The following is a 26,738-nucleotide window of genomic DNA, read 5'->3' as shown; positions in this document are numbered from 1 at the left end:
TTCGAGTAGAAAAAAATTTAACAAATAATTAGGACGACAGCTTTAGTGCCACATGATGATAAGTATCGCGCGTTTTGTCGTCGAAGTCTCTTTGTACGCCAGTCAGTAATTGTGACCATAAACGCGCGAAAATAATTTTATATCGTGGACTGGTTGAAACACTATATTTTTTCTTTAAATTGCTTTTTATTTCATACATACCCACGCATTTATCAACAGCCACTTATCATTACGTCATCGTCGCCACTACATGCGTATATTTTATTATATTATCACTCGTTATACTTTTTTACAGAACAAATTCATTTTAATTTTTTCACACAAACGATATGACGTATATAAGTACATACAGCGTTTTATGTCCGCATGAACTACATGTTCACAATATTATAATTTAGAATAGTTTTATATTTCTCAGTTAAAAAAAATATATATACTTACTTTTGATATTTTGATTTTTACGTTTTACACTTTATCGTTAAAAAAATAAATATATTTATGTTATTATCAATATAATATAAAATTACCATTGTTGCGTTTGTATCCAAATATTAATTTCCGTATTAAGAGATATGTCGTTTACGAATTATTGAAATACCGTAGTTATTTATATTTCATAAAATTAACAAATCAAGTCTGCTGAAAAAAATTGTGTGTAGTTACAAAATAATTTAATTAAAATTAAATGTACATTATACTTGGCGTTGGTGGACGAACATGATAGTAAACGGTAAGGTCAATTCAAGAAATAAACAGCTATATTTTCAATTTTAGAAAGGAACACTGTTCATTGCGGTGAGTCAATAAAACCAATACGATATTTTGTCATTTAAGTACTAAAAATATCAGCTCGGTATTTATACAGAATGTATGATAATTATTGAACAGTAAACACTTAATATCTTAAAAATTCCTTAAGTTTTTTAAATTATTTTTTTTATATAATCTAAAATCATTATAAAACAATATTTTTAAAAAAAATTATATTTTCTACTATTTTGTATTATTTTTAAGTTTTTTGATTTTTTTAACTGACAAGATAGTTTTTATTTCATCATATTCTGCTTTGGAAAATGGAAATAGGATATTAAAAATATATTTTATCATGAATATTACACCTATTGCCGCTCTTATACCTATAATTACGCAACAAATGTATAGTATAGATTAAAATGCATAAAATTCATCATTTAAACGATGTATAATCATATCGATCGTAAATATTTAACAGTCCCTTGAACATTAAATAGTGATTATGCAGTACTTGGTTCATTGTACATATTTTTAACGAACAGTAAATTTTTTAATTTTTTTGCAATTTGACATTGATTTTTATTATTATAGATGTATATAATTGATAAAATCAATTTTACAGTCACATAGTTTTATTACAAAATAAGAAAAGTATTTAAAATGTTTATGCTTACATAGTAGTAAGTAAATATAGGATTGTTATAAATTTATCCCAAGTCCTAGCTAAGTTTACGTAAAAACTATGATTGTAATTATGATAAAATAATAATTTATCGTTAAACAATTAACATGATAAAATATATATTAATAATTAAATGTTCAAAAATAATGTTTAAGATTAAATATGACTACACACAATCATTGGATAAGATTAGCGAATCATGTGAAGACTAACAGCATTACGGCAAATAACAATGAGAAAAATCGGCTCAGTGGGTCAAAGCTGTTGGCTGACATGAGAAATGGTGAAAACCTTTCCAAATGGGAACCAGAACTCTGTATAAAAATGTTACAGTTACCTGGCGTCAATAATTATTTGGCGATCAAAAAATTGGTTAACGAAGCTGACAAGTAAGTACCTAATATTACGTTTTAAATAAGCATACTTATATTTATATTGTTAGTTTTAATTATATAGTTTTCTTTAAAATTGTATTCAAAAAATATTATGTAAGTATGTAAGTTACATAATACATTTTAATTTATTAAACAAATACGATTTTACTCCCTGAATAAATGGTTAAAACTTATTAGCTATACTTATTTAAATCATGACATCATTTTTATTTTATAATTATTATAATTTTATTTTCATAACTTTTAATTTTTTTTATGGAATTGAGTATACTTCACGGGGAACCAGCTAAAATAAGATTTGTTGATATTAGATTACGAAATATATTTTTTTCGACATTCAATGCAAGGATATTATCTTAAACAGTCAAAAATAGATTAAACACACTGAACGAGGACACGTTAGTAAATAATATAATGCCTTACAGTTTTTTATGATATTCAATCTGAATAAAGTCATTACTCATTAATATTATTATATTAGAAAGTACTTCCTTCATAGAATTCCTACATTTCATTCAATGCTTTTTTAAAGTAATACACGCATCTAATTAATATTTTAATTAAGGTTAAATTAGACCTTCGCATTGTCTCGTTTTTTAAACCATTACTTTTTTAAACGAGCGAAATGTTGCTATAACGAAAGTATACAAACATCTCTGCAATTCGTCAACTCATATTGCATATACAAAATTTTTTAAGGCAACTCAAATTTGTTATTGTCCAGGAAGACTGTGGTCTGTGATGAACTATTCAATTTTGTTTTTAATTCTGCGTTTAAAAGTCTAACAAAAACTGAGAATTTTCAATATTTTTGAGTATTGAAAAAAAAAAGGTGTTTACATCATTATCACTGCTTTGGATATATAATCTAGAATCATAATAGTATTTTAATAAATAGTAATATAATCAGTGGTGCAAATATGGGAGGGGGGGTGGGCTTGGGGGGACTTGGTCTCCCCAAAATTTGTAATAGTCCCCCCAAAAATGTTCAGCACTTTTAAAATTTTTTTTTTCATGAAAAATAGTAAATACTGATTTTTTTATAAAAAAATAAGTCTTGGTTTTTTTTTTTTTTTACTGGTTAGTAGCAAAACTGTGTTATAAAGTTACCATCATTTTATTATGTGTCAGTTACAAAAAATGCGGGACTTCAGTCCCCCCAAAACAATTAAGCTAGTTATGCCACTGAATATAATTTATATTTATTTTAAAACGTATTATTTGATATATAGTATAATAATTAATAACTATTTCTCACTCCATTTTTACTAAACAATTAAACTGTGAAATTGTTATCGGTTAGATTTTTAGGGAAAAATCTTACTCAATTTTAATAAATTTGTACTTATTTTTATTTATTTGATATATCAAATACTAGTTAATTGAAAAACTACCTATATCGGTATTCTAAAAATAATTCAACATTTCAATGCATCAATGGGAATTATGTTTGACTTTTAATATACTCGTAGCATGGGTGATGTGCATTCTGACAGTAATTTGCATTAAAAGAAATACCAAGAAAACTTTATATACCAAATACTGATACATCATATACTGATTAAAACTGGTAACACAAAATTAACAAATTTAGTAAATATATATATATATATATATATATATATATATATATATATATAATTTAATTATATTTGTACATTAGGATAGAACGAAAATACAATAATATCTGTGAAAATATTTTCACGAACAAAGGCGTATCTTCATTAATTATTATTTTTAATGATTTCAATTATTTAAACAATTATTTAAATAGGTAAAACTCTTCACTACGATTGAAATATAATCAACGTGCATTAAATTATACATTTTTAAAAGATAGTGATTGCCGTATTATTAAGTGATTATGTTTGATGTTATAGGTATATTAAAATTGTACGTTGGCATATCTACTTAGTTTAAGAATTGAATTATTATCAACAAAATAAACTATTAAAATAGAATTATATTCAATGCCCCATGGTGCATATACATAGTTACCTTCTTTAAAGCTAAATAGTTATACGAGTTGGACTTTCGATATTGTTACTTATTTATACTTACGCATTTTATTTTATTTTGTTGATTTGTTTATTACATTAATAAAATTGGCTATTTGAAATTGATGAATATGTCTAATACCTATATATAATTATGATTGTGGAGTTTAGAGTATATGAGAGCAGAGGAATTGATTCTAGGGATAAATACACACAATGGTAAGTTAAATTATTGATTTATTATAGGGTTAGGTGGTTATACGTATTTACTTTTAAAGAAATTCAAAATAAAATTTAGATAAAAAAAATCATATATATTTTGTATTCACCAAAAAAATTAAATTGGTGATTCATAATTTTAGAAATAGTGCAATTTAACTATTTAAAATATAATACAATGGTAAAGTATCATCACGCAATGAAAAATAAAAATACATTTCGAAATTAAACTTTTTAACCATAAGTTAAAATATTTAATAAATACAATATTCATACATTGTATGTTTTAAAATTCACTAAAATTAACTATAGTTTTGTTCGGTAACTTAAATAAGGAAATAACTAAAACATTATCTTTTGGTTTTTGACGATGTAATAAATTCAATACCTTGACAAAATTGGAGACTAATAATAATAGTTGTGGCCACTGATTTTCTAATACTAAATATCGTAATATAAGTAAAGTATTTTAGCAATAAACAAATTTAACTGGAATCTAAACCTGAAATTTGTGATCCCTCTATTTAATTTATTCATATGCAACTTTGTATAATATATAATTATAAAATATTTATAAATTGATTGCATTTATTTTATAGTTTTTAACCTGTAATAATTTTTATTTATTTAATATTTCCATAAATTAATTTTCATATATTATACTGTACTTCCGCGCTGTTGTAAGATTCATTTGGTTTAATATTAGGTATAAAATATGATAAGTTTTTTGAAAACTGGCGTCTGATTATCGCTTTAGACACTTAATAATATTGACTTGATAAAATAATTAGGGCTGCAAATGTTACAAATATTTGCATATTTTTTTTAGAACTTGAGATTATATCAGAGTCTAAATTGTATAGTTTAGATTGTATTAGAGTTTAAATTAGTTAAAAACTAATTTAATACTAATATGAGTTCAAAAATTAAAAATTCATTTTTTATTTGATTTATTGGATAATCTTTATGGTAAGAGGATTCTGATGCTCCAATTATAGTTATTGATAATTTAAAACGCAGAATGATTCAGCTACAGCTTTATTAGTAGATGTTTAATTAAAAATTGAAGCATCAGAATCTCTTACAGGCTTTATTAATTCACGATCGTATTGCGAAGTAGGTATGTACCTTTTACTAAAGTACTAAGAAAACTTGTGTAAAAAATGTTGAACTAATTTTAATATATTAATATATTATTATTATTTTTTTATTATTTAATCAAGCCGTGTTCTTTTATAATTCAAAACAATTTTTTTTTTTTTAAAAGAGGTTTGTGTGAGAATATAATTTCAGAATTATTATGATTTTGTGTTGCACCGGATTACATTTTTTAAATCTTTTTGTTGAAAAGTGTTGTAAACATACAAAATACAAATACATACTACGTATTAGAAAACAATCATTGATATTTGGTCCATTACATATTGTGATTGATTGGCTTAAATGTTGTGTAAGGCTTGTCGGAATTATGAGTAACATTATTTAAGCTGTTTATAGTGATGACCGATGAGTCATAAAAATGACTTAACCCATAACTTAAATTATTTATGTACGTATCGAGAGATTTAGTGGTAAGAGCTGACGATTACTGCAACATCGTCGTGAAAATATGTGTGTTTGCTCATCAGAGTAAATATTTATTGAGGATGGATGTTTTTTGTTTAAAATAAACAATTACTAGTTAATATAGTTATTCAAAACTCCATGGTTAGTAGCTATACCAAAAATATGTATAAACGAGTTAAACAAATATATTATATGTTTATTTAGGATAGTATCTTCCGATAAAAATGTATACATTTGATGATATGTATCGTAGTGCGTAAAATTAGGTAGGTACTTGAATAAACAAAGAAAATAGCGAAAGCAAATTTATCAAAATTGCAGAGGAATTTAAAAAAAAAAACTGTATAAATAATTCATCATTCTACACTATAGATTGTAGAAAAAAGAAGAATTTAGTATAGTAAACCCTCGATTATCCAATTCTGTTATACGAACCATCTATATCAGAGGTTCTCAAACTGTGGTATGCGTACCATTAGTGGTACGCGAAAGACTACATGATGGTACGCGGAACTGTGGAAGGCCGCATGGTGGTAGGATTTTTAATCATCAGTGGTACGCGACTGATTGATAATATACTTAAGTGGTACGCGAAATAAAAAGTTTGAGAACCGCTGATCTATATTATCCAAACGTCAATTATACGCATTCGAACATATTATACCGCGGTATGCCAATTTTATTATTTTATCAATTTTGTCACAGTTTATTATTAATACATTCCATACATATATATTGTATACAAATATTGAAATATAATGAGAAAATTAATAAATTTGTTAAAAAAATAAATAATATAATATATATTATTATATATACATAGTAATACAATTGTAACCTATAATAATTTTTTATTCATGATTATTTAATATGAGATAATAATAAATATATAATACAATACATAATAATTAATATAAAATTACATATACAATTTTTAAAAAGTTCCAGTGTCCGAACTTTCACTTATCCGATCTAGATACGATCTCAATTAGTTTGGATAATCTAAGTTCTATTGTAGTTAAAATTTAAAGTTTAATTTTATAATTTTTAAGTTTATTTACTTTTTTACAAGTAGATAAAACTTTTTTATATTTTGAATGATCAATTTCTTAGAATAATTAATGTGTCAAGTTATCGAACACGACTTTAATAATTAATTCAATATAATATTATGTCTGTGAGAGATTCTCATTTTCTAAAAAGTATCATAAAATAAGCCATTATATTGATCAGATTAATATAGAAAAAACAAAACATTTATAATATAAATAATAATTTTGAAACTTTAAATTTAAATATTATATACACATTAAAGTTATTCATAAATCTACGTATAATAAAATTATTAATAACTTAATAAATATGATTTATTTAATGTCTAAATAAAAAATTAGAATATTACAATAATAATAAATAATTCATGTTTCTTGATTTTTTATCAGACTATAAATTATTACGTTTACATTTGTATTTGTTTAAAATGTATAAACTAATGAATAATTAAGTTTTAAGGTTCCATATTAATGTTATCGTTTTAGTTATATACACTAAAATTTTTTAATCTAAAAACAATTATTAGTGTTAACTGTAAAAGGTTATAAAATATCCATTAGGATCTTTTACATTTTTCCGTGACGCAAATCGACTCAACGTAGGATGAATATAATAGGTTTTTGTTTATAACCGTGTCGAATATGTAGTTCTTAACGCATAGATTATTGTTAAATGAGTTATTGCATACACACGCGCGTCAGTTGTATAATTTTAAAAATTAATTAATTTCGATTCGCGTTTAAGAACGCAACTTAACACATAGACGTATTGCTTTAAAGATAAATTCCTGTTTGGTAATCACAAACTCAGCCAAACAAATTTTCTTATTCATAATGGATCGATATTGATGCGTATGACCATAGTAGGTATTCCGTGTATGTGACAATTATCATCAGATTAATTTTTTTACTTTAAAAAGAGCAATCAGTGTATGTATCAGGTGTTCAAAAAGTTTGGAAATTCTTAGTAACTGTATGCATATTTTAATACCTACATAGTGCAATAACATATAACTGTATTCCTGTGTATTTATTATGAGAAATATTTGATAACCTCAATAATTTTATTATATTACTGTTTATTAGTCTCATTTAGTCTAATGACTATTTCCAAACTTAAAAAATACTCTGTATTATATTTAAAATCGTATTTCTTATAAAAAGTAATGTATTTACATGACATATCTAATATATGTATATAAATATATCAGTGATGAATGCTAATTTCGAGGTATGTGCATTGTGCATATTACATATTATGCTCAAACATCATAATATATTAAATGGTATATAAGTATTACACATTTAGTCCAAGATTAAATATTTAAAACACACACGTTGGAACACGTGTTTAACCCTACTAAATAAATCTTACTAACAACAACTTTACACAACAAAAAAATCTACTGTTCCAATCCATAGCTAATGGCCTTAGTTGCTGGACTTAAATAAGATCAATAAAAATAAAATAGATAAATATTTAAAAAAAAAGTTTTAGTTTAAATTTATTAATAAATTCTATTTTATTTATAATTAATTAATAAAATTTAAATTAGTTTTTATTTATTACAATACTATAATAATTTAATTGGAGATAGTCAGAAAAAGTTACCTTCAAATTTATATATTTCTATTTATAAGTATAATTAATTATTTTTATAATGTAAAATAGTGTACTTATAATAAGTACTAAATAGTATTAAAAATAGTAAACCAAACCAAAAAAAAAAAATAAAAAAAATAAACCGTCATACATTCAAACATAAATAAATAGAAATCATAGAAAAATAAAAAAACGTAAATGAAAGAGCATACCTAGGTCAGAGATGATGAACCTATGACACGCACAAGATCTTTAAATGACACTCACAGCTGTTCAAAAAAAAAAAATTGTTTTTTATAAATTCAGAATTTGCTTAATATACTTATGTAATTATATACTTATGCTAGGACCTAGGCAGTTAGTATTACGGTTGTTAATGGAGCGGGTTTTCGGAATAGTCGGTATTTCACAATGATATCTATAGCATTATGTAGCTTGTGCACACAACTATCACATGCTCTGTTAATAAAAGTTACGTTAAAGTCATAGTAAACAGTATGCACAAAAACAGATGACTTGTTTATCACATATTATAATTATTTATTTTTTTTTTTTTGAATACGTAATACCATATAATTGATGATTAAACAATTTTTGTACTTTTACTATTTATGCTTTTAATATGCTTAGTATTCGCAGAGAATTTGCAGAGAATTCGCCACTGAAATATATACTATATTATTATTATAAAATCACATTTTTTCCAATGAGTTTATTATGTTTATCGAGATGAATCTTCCGAGTAGGTACCTACCGGATGTTCTAACGGTACGCTTGTGCGCCCAATTTGTGTGTCAGTGTATAGGTACCTTAATATTGAACACGATTCACGTTTCGGGGGTTGGAGAACTATCATTGCGTTAATTTCCGGTCGTCCGCTTAAGCGTACAGACACATAAATAAATATTGTACATAATAATATATATTTTATCATGTGAATACACTACGCATGGTAGTTGCCGATAATAAAACAAAAGCAGTAATAATAATCATTATTGTCATCGTACAGGTTGAAACGCGTTCGCCGCCTATTGTATTATGCCCGACCAAAATCGATTGCACAATCGACATGCAAGCAATATTAAATACATATTATTATGACATAATATTCTTAATATGTATATAATTACTTATAGCTTTATTGCATAGGAGGTGAATATTTTAAAGGTGAACAATCTATGTCTCAAAAAATTTCAATGTTAATATTTTTTTTACTTTACTTGATTTAATAAAATTACAAAACATCATTTTTTAGTAGACTATTATTTTGTAGGTTTTTGTTCAGTTTATACGAGCTTAAATAACTTTCTACACATATAATTAGTATTTAGTACCTAATTATTTATAAAATACTTTAAAATTAGATTATTATAAATTAAAATTTTCAGAAAATTGTTTTGTTTTGAAATTAAAAATGTGTACCGTTATTCTATAAAGTAAAAACTTGAAATATAATTTTTAGCCATACATTTTTTTATATTATTCAAAAATATTATTTTATAATGATTAAATTATATACAAAAAATATTTATACTAAAAGCGTTAATATTTTTAAAGAAAATGAGTAGAAGTTTTTATAAAAATCACCTTTTTTATAATTTTAAACAATAATATATTATTTTAGTCTCATATGTTCATAGGTGTACCAATATTGTTTCAACTAAATTGTTACTATAATGTGTATTTTTCAAAAAACAAATGGTTTTTTATAAAAACATCTCTAACACAGCTTTGGTCTTTTGGTTTGCAGCCAAAATTATTTGTTGACATTGTTATGTTTGAGCTTATATATTTCTAACAATTAATTAATTATATACATGATTAGACATCAGTTAATAATAATTTTAACATTATAATGTATCTACGTTATGTATTTATTGTTCCCAGATAAAATGTGTGAATTCATGTATCTTTACGCGACGTATGTAAGCAAATTATAGTATGTTATCATGTTGCTACGTACTTAACAAATACATAGATGAATAACATTCTTAATACCAATAACAGCAGAATTGTGTGTTTACGATTTACCACGGGTCACATAGACTTGAAATCCGTGTTGTGTTTACATAATATAATTTTTAAACTTACTTAAACGTTTTCATACACAACGTCGTCGCGCGTACTTGATGACAACCCCTCCCTCCATCCTTTTCCCGGATAAACTATTCTTAAAAAAAACTAGCTTTTTGAGCTGTGTAATAATATATATATATATATATATATATATATATATATTATGTCTTATACATTATTATACATCAGCCCTACGACAATGTTCGTCGTTGTGCGCGTGGGTGGGTGGCCAATTATCGAGATCGTGCCGGTCGATACGAATAACGTTATTATAACATGTATGTATAATGTATGATATAGGAACATTAGGAACGAGCGGAATCGAGTATTACAATGACAATATAATAATAATAATTTAATAAAGTGAGTGTCTGTCGACTGAGTTGAGCATAATATTATATATATTATATTATTATTATACATTTTTTAATACAGAAATCATTACGTAGTCACCACTATTGTATACTCATGAAAGAAGCACTATACTTTTTAGTATAATATTATATAATATACGATGGCCAGTGGGCCACCGTGTATTTAATATATTTGCTAATTTATGTACTCACTGTATTTATTTTTCGTTTTAATGCTATAATAATGTACTTATTTTTGTTAATATGTTGTGATAGACGATAGTATGATAATAGACGTAAAACCTGAAGACCTCTTACATTGCACTCGCCTACATATATGTTTATATTATAAATATATAGATATATTTTGATTTTTTTTGTGAAATACACTTGAAAAATTTTCTTGTTTCATGATAAGTATTTCATTTGTAAGTAATTGTTGCTGTTTATATTTTATAATTGGGCCAGGTTTGTCATTTATGTATAAATAAAAGAATTTGTAACGTAATCTGGAGAAAAGAAGAATGATTAAAAAAAATAAATAAATAAATTAAATTTTATATACAACTTAGTAATTAATAAATAATAATAAATATTACTCAACTACTTAATTTTTTTTTAATTACATTTTTATTTTATTTATTATTAATTTTAAATTTGACAATTTTATTATTATTTATACAAGTACTAAAGTATATTTAGGTTTATATATATAAATATACTTACATAAACAAGTTTCAACGATAGGGAGCGATTCATCAATTGGTCACCCTAAAATGCTCAACTATTTTATGTCACAAAAAAAAAAAAAAATAATAAATATATATAATATATTAAAAATATCGTACGATTTATCACTACTCGTATATGATGATTTTTATACCTGCAAAGATACAGTATGTTAACTTATCTTTATAATACGATGGACATAATTCATAATACATTTTAATATGGTAATAATATTATTGATAATTTAAAATTCATAATTTATAATGTACCAGTTTTATGAATTTTTGGAAGTCTCTTGATGCACATCTAATTACATGTTAATCCTAAATTCTTAAGATATATTTATAGACTTCCATTAGTTCTATCGCGTGATATTTATAGTAATAAGTAAGGAGCATATATTATTTAGTAGATGTATATAGAACCTGTGACAATTTCGTTTGTATCAGTTTAATCTTCTAATGTTTTAGTTAACTGTATTAATACAAATTGGCCATGTTGTACGTTAACAAGATGAATATAACACTACGGGTCATCTTCTTAACAATCTTAAGAAATAATGAAGTTGGAAACAAAAACTTAAATATAATTTTGTATGAGATATTTTTTCTTTATTTTTTAGTATTATTATTCTTTAGTGGACAGCACTACCTATAATTGGCTAAAAATATTATAACAAACTAAAATTAAACGTGATCCACAAGAAAAGAAAATCGTGATGACGTGATTAAGTCACAGTTTGTGCGTGCATATAAATATTATAATAAATAGTATAAACTTTAAAGTAAGTTTTAATACAATAGAAATTTGTCAGTAATAAATACTTATTATACTTGTAACAATCGGTATGGTAGACAATATGCAGTTAATGTTTAGGCTTTAGACGAGCATCTTAAGTTAGTAAATGTATATTTGCACCTGCCATTAATCCTTATTATATTGTACATACGTACACATTGTATGACATTAAATACATTATTAAGATGTATTTATTATTTTAGGTGTATTTTATAAATAGGACAGAATTTTCTTAGTGTTTGATTATTTTTTTTAAATTTAATATTATAATTGTACGTACTTAATTTATTATTATTATTCACCCAAACGTTAATTTAAATTATAAATCAATAATATGTGCTATAAACGAAAATAATATATATATATATATATATATATATATATAATCTTTTATGCTTACAATTTATATAAGCTAAGTAGCGTGGTTCAAAACTTACATGTGAAGGTAGGTTTTACTCGACTCATCTAAATATATGTTTATTAATTAAAATACCTAAGCAAATGTCATTTAATTTTGTAAAAACACTAAAAACGTGCACCTAATATTAAAAATAATTCTTCATTTTTGAATTTTGTTTTACAAAGCAATTTTATTTTATTTTTGATAACCACTGAAATTATTTCCGTCAGTAAAATTTTTTACTCTGTGTATAATATTATGTGCACATTGCACATGCAAGCACTAATTTCTTTTGAATTGCGATTTTTAAATTTTTATTATTCACTTGATTCCATTGTTTCGATTCTATTGATAGTTACTTCAACTACATTTTAAGTGTACAAACTCCACAATTTATTACGAGCAAGCTCAGCAAAATAAGTAGCAACTACCCTTTTTACTTTTATAAATTATAATAATATATATTATATATATATATTCGTCAAGAGTGCAACGTTGATAAATTAATACCTAGTTATTGTATTTACACTGTTTTGCTTCAAACTCAACAAGAATACTTATCAACAACCGTGAGACTGAATAATACGATTGGGTGTTAATGCTTTTTTCTCTACTTTCAAAAACAAAAATTTCTTGCGCCATTCTTCAACAATTGACGACACTTGTTTCAAAATCTAACCTATCAATATTGAATTTATTATTCAAAAATTTCGTTATGTCAACACTCGTTACTGTAAATTGTTATGATATTATTATTAGTAGCCAATATTTACACGTGATTGTATAGAATATTTATTCCAAAGTATTATAACAATATGCAAATATTAAATAGTAAGTGGTATATCTATTGCAAATTGTGTTAACGAGGCGTATCTTGTTCGTATCTTGAGTTTCAAGATTTCGTGAGACTTTTTTAATTTTTAATATCGAGTTGTCCGTTAAGTTTTTAATAAATTAATTTTCATTTTTGACAACCTGCATAGTATATTGTACACAAATACCTCCTGCAATAATATTATACCTACTATAATCGTCGATAACGTTACACCTACGCATTTGTGTGGACTAAGCACTTATTACATTACCATCCGAACGTTGTACTCAAGACTTTATGCACCTGTATAATAAGTTTGTGTTATACCTTATATAGGTGTTTTTTTTTTTTATATTAAAACATTAACTACAAATAGTTACAAGTCACTGTGCATATTTATGTATTATAATAAATTGCGCTGCGTCAATATATGCAGTACAAGACAAATAGTATAGCTATTAGAATACATACTCAATATACATATAAGTGAATACTCGTTTGTGAATCATGAAATCCTGTCACATCTCACATATTTATTATAATATAACATGTACAGATAATAGACACAATATATTATGACAAATACCTATTTCATTTCTTAATAAAAAAAAATAAATAAAAAATACTGCATGTTGATATAGACACTACTACAAAAAAAAAAAAATCACGTGCAGATACGACTAATAATAACATTATATAACAATTATTTGACTCCGTCTAGTTCTAGTATTTTATCTCAATTCGTTAAGGACTTAACACGATAATTTTATTTCTTTATCTTATCAACTATTTTAATTGCATTTCTTGCCAAATGCACTATCTTTCATTGATTATATTACCCATAAATTAATTTATCAACTATCAACAATCGCAATATTATTTGCTTATATTATGATTATTTTTTGTCTAATTTTTACTTTATTATAATTTAATAATTATTTAAATGTGCTATTCAATTGTACCACTAACAATAATATAATATATTATGTTGTATCATATTATCATAAGCAGTATTATCTTTGTTAAACTGTTATAAATGATTGAAATAAAAACTTGCTAATATTTCAATATACCAAAAATCAAAAAATATCGCATATTAGCTGAAACCCATATTATTTTTCCACATTATGTGATGAATGTACAGTGCACACATTAATACGGAAAGTGCATATAATATTAAGAGTACTCTAACGTTATGTATATAAATTGGTATCTATAATTAATACATAATCTAGTAATACGTATAATATACCTACTAGTTATTTTATCTGAGCGAAAATAAAAAACGAATTTTAGTATTTTTTTAACTTCATCATATAAATAATCATAGTGATATAATTCTTATACATTTTTAGGGATTTTTAAAATAGCGTAGAGCACAGAATCTTATAGATTATTTATCCCTCTGACCTCTTTTCTACTATTATCAGCATTTAAATAATAAATGTTAAATATATATTGGATATTATATTCTTAAAAATTATAGTTATATTTATTGCAACAAAATTATTTTTAATTTTAATTTTAAATAATTATATTTTATAAACACTAATTTATAATATTATATTTACGAAAAATATTCTTATAGAGTAGAGACATTTCTAAAGTGTACGACCCCGTGTGACCCTCAGTTTATACGTCTTATCTAACAATATAGCTGGCTTGAAATATAATAATGTTTCTGGTTTCGAAATAATCTACACAACACGTAATAACGTACGAGGCAAATAATATATTTTTTTAAATTGTGTGACATTATCGTGAGTATACAATAGTGTAACATTATTAAGAACAATCAATGATTTTGGATCGCTTTTAAAATGAAAAAATACTCAATACGTGATACGTAATAATACAGCGATCTCGTGGAATAGGCTATAATATTTAAAAATGAAATTGAAAATAGTTTATTCGGCCGTAGACATACCATCGTACAGAGTGAAGTGTTTAAATTGTAAAATTAGGCGCCAAAAAATCCACTTGTACGGTCCGTTTAAAAATAGGCTTATAAAACGTATCTTTATTAATGGGCTTTTTATCTTCAATTATAGGTTTTGGCGCCTCTGAAATAGAAACATACAGTCAATTACGTCCGTATGACAGGCGGCACATAATAATAATAATAATAATATCGTTCTAAAAGTTTCGCGTCTCGTCATAAAAAAGCGTACATATTTTAAACGCGCTACTCGTCGTTTTGAATTTCGATAACACGCAGTGCGTACACTTATTAGTCATTATTCTTTGGAAACTATTTATGGTAATAAAATATTTTATTGTAAATATTGTAATTATTAATAATAAACATGACTAGACGATTTTAGTTTAGATGCGTATAATACGTATAATACATTAATATGTATAGTATTTGAAGTCTGAAATATTTCTTAAAACTGCGAACTATATTGATTTGTTTTTTATTTTTAGTGACCGATTTGTATTTTTATAATATTTTGGAGATGTAAAACGATAATTGGGAATTCATTACATATAAATATTAAGATAGTACATTTTTTTTTTTTGGTATTCTATGTTTGAATTTTTTCTCTGACTCCAGGTGATGGATGGGAGACGAGTTAGAGCAGATAGAATCCTATATCTTATTACAACAAAAAACGTTTAATTTTAATTTTAAATAATATACTTTGATGAATTACACATAATAAGAAAATAAAAATATATACACTTATAATATGACATTGAATAGAATTAAACGAGACGAAACAATCAAGATTAATATATATATTATACTTTTTATGTAAACTAATAAAAGATTAATAGTATTAGATTTCACTGAAATATTTCAAAGTGTATATTTTTATGAAACTTTTAAAATGTTTATACTTTGTTCATTTATCTATAAACGTATTTATATATGGATATATTATGATGACAATTTGACATAATTTGAATGTGCGAAAATCGATTAGAAGGACGAAATAATATAATATCAATGACAAGTTTCTTTCAGTTATATTATATTATGTTATTTTACATATATATGTACTTATAATGTTCAATTCTCGACGTGGTGTGCACATATGTGTATAGCATTGTTACATTACATACATATTATAATATCCTTTCTGTGGCGTTAAGGGCGAACCCCGTTCTCGTGGTGTATATATTATGTATAATGAATAATGATATTATCATTATTGTTGTTGTTATTGTAATATTGTGACTATACGTTATATATGTTGGTACTTGGTTCCGCAGTTCATTTTTAAAACGCGTTAAAACGTAAAAATCTAATTTATTCCACTTCCGTTTTCAAACAAATAATACTATATAAGCGTGCTCGTAATGTTCAAACGGGTATAATATACAATCAGAATGCATTTTAAATGTTGTCCCGTTTTATGCGTTAGCATAATAATAATATATAGATATATATCAGTTTCTAAGAGCTGTTACCACAGCTGCAGTCTACTGCTACCATAATGTTTTCATCGATTATAAAATTGAAAAAACACGACTGGTTACGGCAGTAAAATCATACGGGATTCAGGAGCTCACATAAGAGCTTATATACCCTTTGAATTATAAGCTATAACAATCTACGTGACTAATTACACACACACACACTAACAAATCTGTTACGTATATATATATATTATACAACTCTACTCTCCCATAGAGTTGTGGAATAATATGTTTAACCCGCGGTGGGTCCAGATGATTTACAAGGCGAAAGAAAAATACCAATTATATTATAATTAAATAATATTTTAAATATTGTACGAAACGATGATGTAGGTCACGTATACGATCGTCTAGTAATAATTGGGGTTTCTGTAAATGCGCAATTTTGTCTGACGTATAAATCATAGTAGGGGGTTAAATTTATTAATTTCCTTATTTGAAAAATGTTTTTTCGCTCTGCTCAATAAACTATAACTGGCACTGTGGTATAATTATAATACGTATATAATACAACTATAATAATGATTTTTAGCTTTCCCAGTGTGTCTAATCGTGTGACGAAATAACCACGTTTTTGTCTTATACTGAGTTTTACCCAAATTCCACAGGGCACAGGCAGAGTCAAAATACAAAACATACGTTTCTCAGCAGTCACATAAAAATTATTATGCTTTTTTGTTATTCTTTCACGATAGTACTTTGTGTATAATTATCTAGTTTAAAGATATCGATTATTGATAGATACAATTTTAAGACCGAGATTCTATGGGAGTAAATTATAATATAATAAGTGTTTGTTTTCATTTAAATACCAATTCATAACTGGATTGTATCTAAATCTAGTAATTATAGTTTAAGTAATGCACCTATTAATATTTTCAATGTTTTCATTTTCAAAAAAATCATTAATATAAATAAAATTATATGATATAACCTATAGTTTATCAACTATTAAATATATATATATAAATATATAATTATTTAAATTAATTTTTATACTGGAAGAATTGTACCAAATACCAACATTCACTCCTTTACTCCTTTTAGTGATACATTACAATAATGGTAAATGTTAATATCACCACGATAGTTTAAAGTTCACTAATTTAAAACATTAAATACTCTACATGAGTAACAGATGTAGCGTCTATTCGCATAAGTCTCACAAGTAATCATAATTTCCAATACTTATATTGTACATTTATATTTATAACTCACAAAATATGGAATAATAATAACAGCGTGCGCATGTGTGTAGTTTCATCGAACCTTTCATTCATATATCATCATTCACAAACGAAGATCTTCGTTTTTTGACATTTTTGTATCTGTCGAATAACTACAGTCGGGGGTGTGGGACGTGAAACATGTGCGGTCCATATGCACGCCGCACTGACAATCTGAGGGGGCGTATACCCACCCCTGTCGTCAACGACCGCTAGCTGTTATGTGTACTGCAATCACGTGAACTTCAACAGATACATCAACATCATCTACTACACCATTTATTATTGTAAAATTTAAAAATACCGCGTTTTCAAAAATAATAATGAATGAATGGGAAAATGTTGACGACAAACGAATTGTATATATAAATATATATATATTATAGTAACTTTGACAGTTGGCTTATGTCTCACTCATTCTCTCTCTCTCTATTATAATAATAATGCGTACTCCGACCAAAATTAAATTTTACTTCAAATTACCGTATCTATGTGAAATATTTTGGAATGTATTGTACGCCTAAATTGATGCGTGGTTCATAAAGCTCGGAATTCTACGAGTAGCATATTTTCTATAAATATAATAGTTCATAAAATAGTTAAAATAAAAGCTAAATATAATATTATGTATTTATTATATTTAGAGGTGTTTCTTTAATCAAAAAAACATCTGTATAGTAGAAAGTTATTAAAATTGCGCGTATACCTACTTTGTTATTTTAGCGTTACATTTAAATTGTGCGAAATTTATCTCATATTTAACATGTATTAAACTGTGAAATGGAAAATTTTTCATAAAAATTAGAATAAATAATTAAATATTTAAGTTTTATAACATTTGAATTATAATACCAAAAATAACTTTTTTAACATGTTTTTATAGTGGAATTTAAATTTAAAATTACAGATGTTTATTGACAATTTACCGAAATCGTTGTCATATTCCTAATTATTTTAAGAACAAATAATTCGGATGATTAGCACTTAGCACTCATTGATTTCTCGTGGCGAAACCGAAGTGGTCCAATTTTATATAACCGCAATCGTAATATGTTCCATATTCTTAAAAGTTTATAGCACCGGACAAAATAATAATAATAATTAAAAACGGCATTTTCAATTTTTTTCGTAAAAACCTATTCAACATTTCAATTTTTTGTTTTTCCACTTATTAATAGCACATAAATGCGTAATGTATTCAATATGTTTTAAGTACATACTGTATATATTATAATTCTGAGCTCTAGAATTATAGCTAGTAAAAATTCAAAGATATTGAAAATATAAAAAATATAACTAACAAGTCTAAAGTCATAGAAAATCTCGATAGTTTAATTCATCTTATTAAATACGAAGGATATATATACAGTCGAATTTGTTTATAACAATGCCGTATATAACGATATTCCGGGTAAAACGATTCTAAGCAATGTATTTGATTGGTTTTGTATCTTATTTGTAGTTACTTTTTATAATCCGGATATATCGAAGTTCAGTTATAACGATCAGATTCTCTAGGTTCCTTCAAGATCATTTCAAGCGAATTTGACTGTATATGTATATATGTATTATATATCTGTACGAGCTATACGAAATAAAACACATACGGTAGATATACACCATATTCTTCACAAATGCTAAACCCGAAAAATACCTTTCAAAATTGATAATAACAATATTTTAACATCATAAAATGTTACGGAAATGAATCAAATGACTTGTATACAATGAAAAAAAAAATAAAAAACGCGAAATAATAATTTCAATCTTATTATTAGGTACTACAATCGGGAAAATGTATACAGCCTTGCTCTTGGCATTTATATACATAGATACTATATTATGCTAGTTATGGACTAGGTCAAACATGATGCTGTACGGATTCTGTGTATAATAATAGTCTATATATTATAGGCGTTACACTTTATTGGTGTTTACTGTTCATCTTGTTACAATATTGTTATTTTCTCGTGCCAACTCGTATACTACAGCACTGCAAAGACATATATTATTAATATAATCATGCACTTGTTGCTGTATACCGAATGGGATGCGGATCGCGGGAGGCATAGACTATGATGCGAGTACCTATAATAATAAAAATAATAATAATTATTATTATTATATATATTATGATATCTAATGTTTTTATAACATGAATATTTTTTCCATAATCACGATGATTTTCCCTGAATAATATTAAGTTAGGTTTAACTTGCATGATAAGTATTTTGAAATAAGACAAATTAACTGCACAGATAGAGTAGCATTCGTTTTAGATATAATATATATACATGTATTTAAAATAAATAATTAATGTTAATATACATTCTTAAGTTTTTTATCTGACACATAGTCTCGAACAATCAACAATTATTCCGATAAATTTCATTTTTTTTTTTCTATTGAACCTATTATACGGGCATAAATACACCTCACAGTTGGTTTTTCATCAAACCTTGAGCTTGATGAAGGGAATTCTATATCTATGCAGCCTTGATTAGTTTTTTAATCAATTTCCTAAAAAAATTGGCAATTACCCGTATATTAATAACTCATAAATTATACAGGTAGTAAATTGTTATCCGATTTTATTGATATCACATAATAATAAATAATAACTGTGAATTTCAATAATAATTACTCTTCCCTACTCTGTACTTTTATGGATTTTACACACTTAATGTGCTTTAAGATAAATTATATTACATCATACTTTGTTATATACATACTCCCATTTATTATAATCCTACAAAATTATCAGAATTGTATTTGAATAGGAAAATACGTTGACCATTATTATATATATGTATATAATACATATAAATACTAATATAAGCCATACACTCATACGCTCATAGTCCATACATGGCGTTTTTATCAATAGTTATTTAATTATCACGATAGCATAATATTATATTTTCGGGGTATTAATAGTATTATTAGAATAATATGTAAAATTTAAATTTAATATAAATTAAATAAATAATTATTGATGTACATATTATTCATAATATATATATATTTATACATATATATTGTTTTGTTGCATAATGTATTTTTGTATTACCAATAATATGTATATTTTTAAACCATTTAGACACTGAAATGTTATGTAAAAGACAAAAGTGCTACTTGTTTACACGAGTAACTTAAAAAAAAAATTTAATTGATGATAAATGCAATTACACTATTATAGTATAATAATACACATGTATATATTATATATTATAATAGTATTTTATGAGTACGCGTTTTATGAAATCATAATGTAAGCACATATTTCATAAAGACTGAAATCGATTATAATTATTTTATTCCTTTCACACAAGGACTTTTTTTAAAGAATGTTCGCCATTATAGTCAATTTAATTGTATGTGAACCTTTAATTTTTTTACTATTGTTATTGCTGTTATATATTTTAATAGTTCTGCCGGAGTTAAAACAAATACTATAAAATATACGTTTGTTTTGTCTCAGATTTTATAAACAAAAAATAAAAATAAAATACTATTTAAGAATTTAATATGCGTCTTAGGTATTTTAATTTTCTGTTATTATTGTGTTTAAAACGTACCTCATGATTATAAAATATCGCAAAGTTCAAATGAATCCAAACTCGAAATTATTTATAATTTTCATTTCAGCTAAATTTCGAAACATTTAATAAAAAAAAAATTATAATCTCTCTAAAAAAAAAACTAACTTAAAAACCCGTAATTTATACAATTATTATATTATTATATCGTTTGATGTAATAACATAAAATATATATAATGTATAACTTAATAATAATAAAAAAAATGTATAAACATTTGTTCTAAGATAATTTAACGCTGACTTAAACCAACAATACTACTACAGTTATTAGGGAGGGGCGGGAGTCAATCTTGGCTGATGTATACAAACCGAACCATGTGTACGAACGAGTTTTAAAATCGTCGTGTACCTCGTGTAGACAAGTCTTCCGCGCGCTCCGCACTATTAAGATATAATATACACGCATAATTGATTTAATATATTTTATTATTATATTGGCCTTTTAGTATAATAGTTATTATTAACCTTAACATTTATTTTATTTCGGTGTGTGAACGTTTTAATTTGTGTTATAATATACCTCGTTAGTATTAAAATTTATTGTATGATTAAATTTTTTTTTTCAAAAACTGCATTAATTCGATGATAATATTCTGCTTAACAATGTTTATCAGTCGTATAAATTTGAATCCGATAAAATATATCGTGTGACTCGCTTTACGGAAATGATTGAATTGAACATGGAAAATTGCAAACTGCAAAAATGGCAAGACAAGTAATATAACTATTAAAGATAAAATAAATGATAATAGTTTGTAGCATGAGTAGCGTGTTACAGAGATAAATAATTATATTGTAATGATTTGTATAAAAAATCATTTTAAACTTTAATAATATTGCTAAGTGTAATAATATTATATATTGTGATGTCTTAAGCAAAACATTTGCGTGCAAGTTTATTAGTAGGGTTCGGATTTGAAGGCAAAAGCCTTTTTTTTTAATAACCATAATAAAAAGATAATTGTTACATAAAAATGTGTTTCATTTAATATCTAAGACGGTGGATGTATTTTTTAATTTTTTTGTCTTTTTTTGCCTTTTTTACTTTTAAATGACTTTTGTTTTTGTTTTACTTATAAATGCATTTTTGTTTTTTTTTGTGTACGGTACAAATCGATAAGTTGTGAAGACATTGTATTGTCGATGTTATATTTAAAATTATTTAGAATGGGTTAACAATTAGAATAGAGAAACAACTAGTGATGACGATTAAATAAGTACCTATTAATCTTAATTTAGATAACTATTTATGTATAAAATACGCACCAATAACTTAGGTGGATGTAGAAAGATCATTTTCTATGTACAGAAATATTTTGAGCTCAAACCGTCAACGTTTTATTGAAGATAGCTTATTTAGGTACATGATAGTGATTTTTTTTTTTAATACTATCTAGTTAGTATATTCAATTTTTTAACATATTTTTGAATTGCTTTTCATATAAATTAAATGCCTTTTTTTGCCTTTTTTCACATTTTAAATGCTTTTTTTATTGGTTATAATGCCTTCAAATCCGAACCCTGCTTATTAGTTGTTATCACGTAAGTTAAACGATTGTGTCAACAATAATAAAGTATAATATTTATATTAAAATAGAAAAATGTACAATCTGTATTCATGTTTACAATAATCAAATATGATTTTTAATAGAAGAATGAGTTACGTAAAAGAATGGACTGTCCAGTAAGTAGTAACACTGATTCAATGATTCAAATTCGGGGGGGGGGGGGGGACTTAAATATTATTTAATTTTAAAATAGTAAGATTTTATTTGGAAATTTAAGAAATAGAGTTAAAATGAATTGATAAATTTATGTTTGACCGATTATCTTTAGTATGAAATATTATTATTTATTAATAATAAGATAAAATAATATTTAACAGTCTGCAAATTCAATCAAATATTAGTTACTAAATATATTTTTTAATAAATTTATATGATAGGCATCATTTACATATTCGATATTTGTTCAATTTTTTTTATTTTTATTATTTGATAGAAAAAATAAAAAATAAAAATACTCAACAAAATAGTGTACCAGCGGTGGCGGCAGTTAGAAGCCTTTTACTTATTTTCGTACATATTATTTAAGCTATTACTCATATTTATATCTGATTCTTAAAAACGGCGATACGAAAAATGTCCTTATTCAATGTCATAGTTATCATACTATTTATTAAATTATTGTTTATGTATACACATTTTGTGGTCTTCCCGTGATGCCTGCCTAGTGTATTATTATTATAAGGCAAGTAATTAATTTCGAATTCATCGTCATCATTACTGTATTAATTTCACCATTATAATATCTTGTTCAAGCCCTTGTTCTATTAGTTCGATGATAGTATCATAATAATAACTAATTCAGAACAATGACGCGTGCGCGTTGTTCTAAAAGAATTCTGTAAACAATTAAAAAAAAAAAACATGTATTCAAACAAAAAATCAAATTACAGGTGGTTATACTTTTTTAATACTTCGCTATATGCACATCTATAATTTATATTTATTATGCCACTAGATATTGTAGATAGTTAATATATTATTCATTATTCGTGTAGTACGCATAACGATCGTGTTAAGGTCTGATTATGTTTTATTAGGTGTATGTATATGGAAGTTTTGAAATCGTGGTACTCGTGTGTGTATATTTCGTTATTAATAATAATGGTATGAGATTCGGGAATTATGATAATAAAAATTAATTATATTAATTACTGTAACTATAGTAAGTTGTCCGGTGCATTCTTAATTTCTTATACATTACGTCTTTGACATCTCGAATAAATTTTAGGTAGAATTTTAACCATAAGATAAGAAGAAAGATAAATTATCATTAAAAACGCTTACAAATAATATTTCTATATCTATATAAACATATTTATCAACAACTTACTATGCACCGCAATACACGTGAAACTCAGATTAAACATTTATAAATCAATAAATTATCATAATTTAATAATATGTTATTAAAAATAAATGGATTAATTCGGTAAACCAAAATAGCAATACCTATAAGCATTAAATTAAATAAAACGTGGGCATAGTGTTTTTGAAATCCGTATGTTCCTCAATACGTTTACAAAAGTGTTCTACCATATACTTATTCTTTCACAGCTTGTTTTCATTATTCATCACGGTAATCACACCATATTAAACAGAAAGTGTTCTCCCAAATATACTTATTTTATACTTGTGTTGGGAAATCATAGTTTATAATAGGAAATATGTACCTCACGCAAAAAATAATTATCCTGTATACATTATCACATATTTATTTAATCATTTATCTATCAAATAAATAAAAACAATTTTGTTAACAAAATTGTATACTATTATATGATTAAAAAAATATACTTCAGTTTATATGGATAGGTTTAAACCAATAAAAAGCTTACATCATACGGAAAATATGTTTTTACCTAGTAAAAATGGAGTAAAAATTATTTTATTAATGTGTACATTGTGTAGTAATGTGCTCGCAGTTAATATTTTTGTGTAAAGGAAAAATTGCTGATCAATAACTGTGCGATTTTCCTGGAATGTGAATAAATAGTAAAATAAAATATTTTGAAGTGAACACTGCATGATTTAATTATAACACGATGAAAAATTAAAATATGATGCGTAGGAACAATGGTGTATAAGTACTACTTATTGTACAATTATCGACAGCAGAGAGTTAAAATCTCGTGATCTTATTTAAAACTTGTTGTGATATAGTTCATATGGTTTTCGAAAAAAATTGCATTGAACACAAGTTATTCATGATTTGGACTGATTTTGATATTAAGTATATATTTTTCAGTAGACTATGCAGACGGAGACAAAAACAGAATACTTTATTGTAAAAGTAACTTTTAACACGATATTTATATGCACAGATGAAACGGGTATCGGGGTATGGGTGCTCCTTAATGAGAACATTGGCTAAATTCTTTATAGAAAGTCTACTGTAGCTGAAGTGCAATGCGGTATTTGACATAATAATGTAATACACACTTTAATGCCGTCGCGTTTCTGAAAGCACTAAATATCTACTGAAATATATTATGTTTGACCAATGGGCGTTTTGTAAGACTATAATAATAATTTATTCGGTCGTTGTATTTCCATAATTTTTATTATCACCGATGTTTTATTATTATCATATAATATTTTATCGATGACTGATGAGTTTATGTATACTTAATAGAAAGTGATGGTCGATGAACTCTGGGAATATTTCTTGAGAAATCTAGTTATTCAAATTCTTTTTACGAGTAATTTACTACGATTTTAACTCAATATAGGTGCAATATAATAATATGCGCGCGTGCGGTGCAGTGTTTAAGTCTTCGATGCAAATATAAATCCTAATTAATCGCGGTTTAGGCGTTTCCCACAACACACACACACGCGCGTGCATATTTGATATTATGTAGGTATACTGCATAATATATTATATCGTGTTAGCTACCGTATGTAACGCTTTGGATTTCGTTAACGACGTATTATTATTATAATAATATATTATTGGTACATTAATTTTATTTTTTTTTTATTTTAACCTCTCGAGTCGATCGGCTGCCGAACGGGCGCCTGCCTGAACGTTGTCGTATACATATACGCATCGGAAAAACAGCCTTATATTGACGTCGTGCACACAGGAGTGGCCGGAAGTCGTGAGGGCAGACGCACATGCAAACGCTTTGTGTATATTGTACGTATACACATAATAGTAATATTATATGTGTAACTATCCCGGGATTTATGACCCACAAACCGTAACACAAAGGGGCACCCGCGTCCGACAGAACAAAAACCACATTCACGGGTGCGAGGATAATAATATTATTATCGTCATCATACTATTATTATTATTATTATTTATTATATTATATATTTGTTGTTGTACCCACATATTTTAAACGAAAATCACAGCGGTATGGCGCTCGGATTCGACGCAACTAGTGTCCAGTTCGATATGCATGTACTAGCTGGTTTATACAGAGCGAACGATTTACATGACCAAACATATCTTTCAAGTCGAGTTTTGTATTT

General features: G+C 25.5%; 1 protein-coding gene across 6 annotated transcripts in view; it reads left to right on the top strand.

Moving 5' to 3' along the window:
- Positions 1-26,738, top strand: part of LOC112603816 (inverted formin-2-like) — a 54,007-nt gene that overhangs the window by 9,841 nt on the left and 17,428 nt on the right. Inside the window, exons 1-2 of one of the 6 annotated variants that reach the window (XM_025352582.1) lie at positions 627-730; positions 1,591-1,824. In XM_025352582.1, coding sequence (XP_025208367.1) covers positions 1,598-1,824 — 227 coding nt within the window. In that variant the 5' untranslated portion in view covers positions 627-730; positions 1,591-1,597. Of the gene's footprint in view, positions 1-626; positions 796-1,590; positions 1,825-22,191; positions 22,406-26,738 lie in introns of those variants that run through there. The other 5 variants (XM_025352580.1, XM_025352584.1, XM_025352581.1 and 2 more) reach the window with 5 other exon arrangements.

Source organism: Melanaphis sacchari, unplaced genomic scaffold (genome assembly GCF_002803265.2).
Source record: "Melanaphis sacchari strain LSU unplaced genomic scaffold, SCAv2.0 Contig111_pilon_pilon, whole genome shotgun sequence".
Taxonomy (NCBI): domain Eukaryota; kingdom Metazoa; phylum Arthropoda; class Insecta; order Hemiptera; family Aphididae; genus Melanaphis; species Melanaphis sacchari.
Note: the sequence above shows the minus strand (reverse complement) of the source record. Positions and strands in the feature narration are given on the sequence as shown.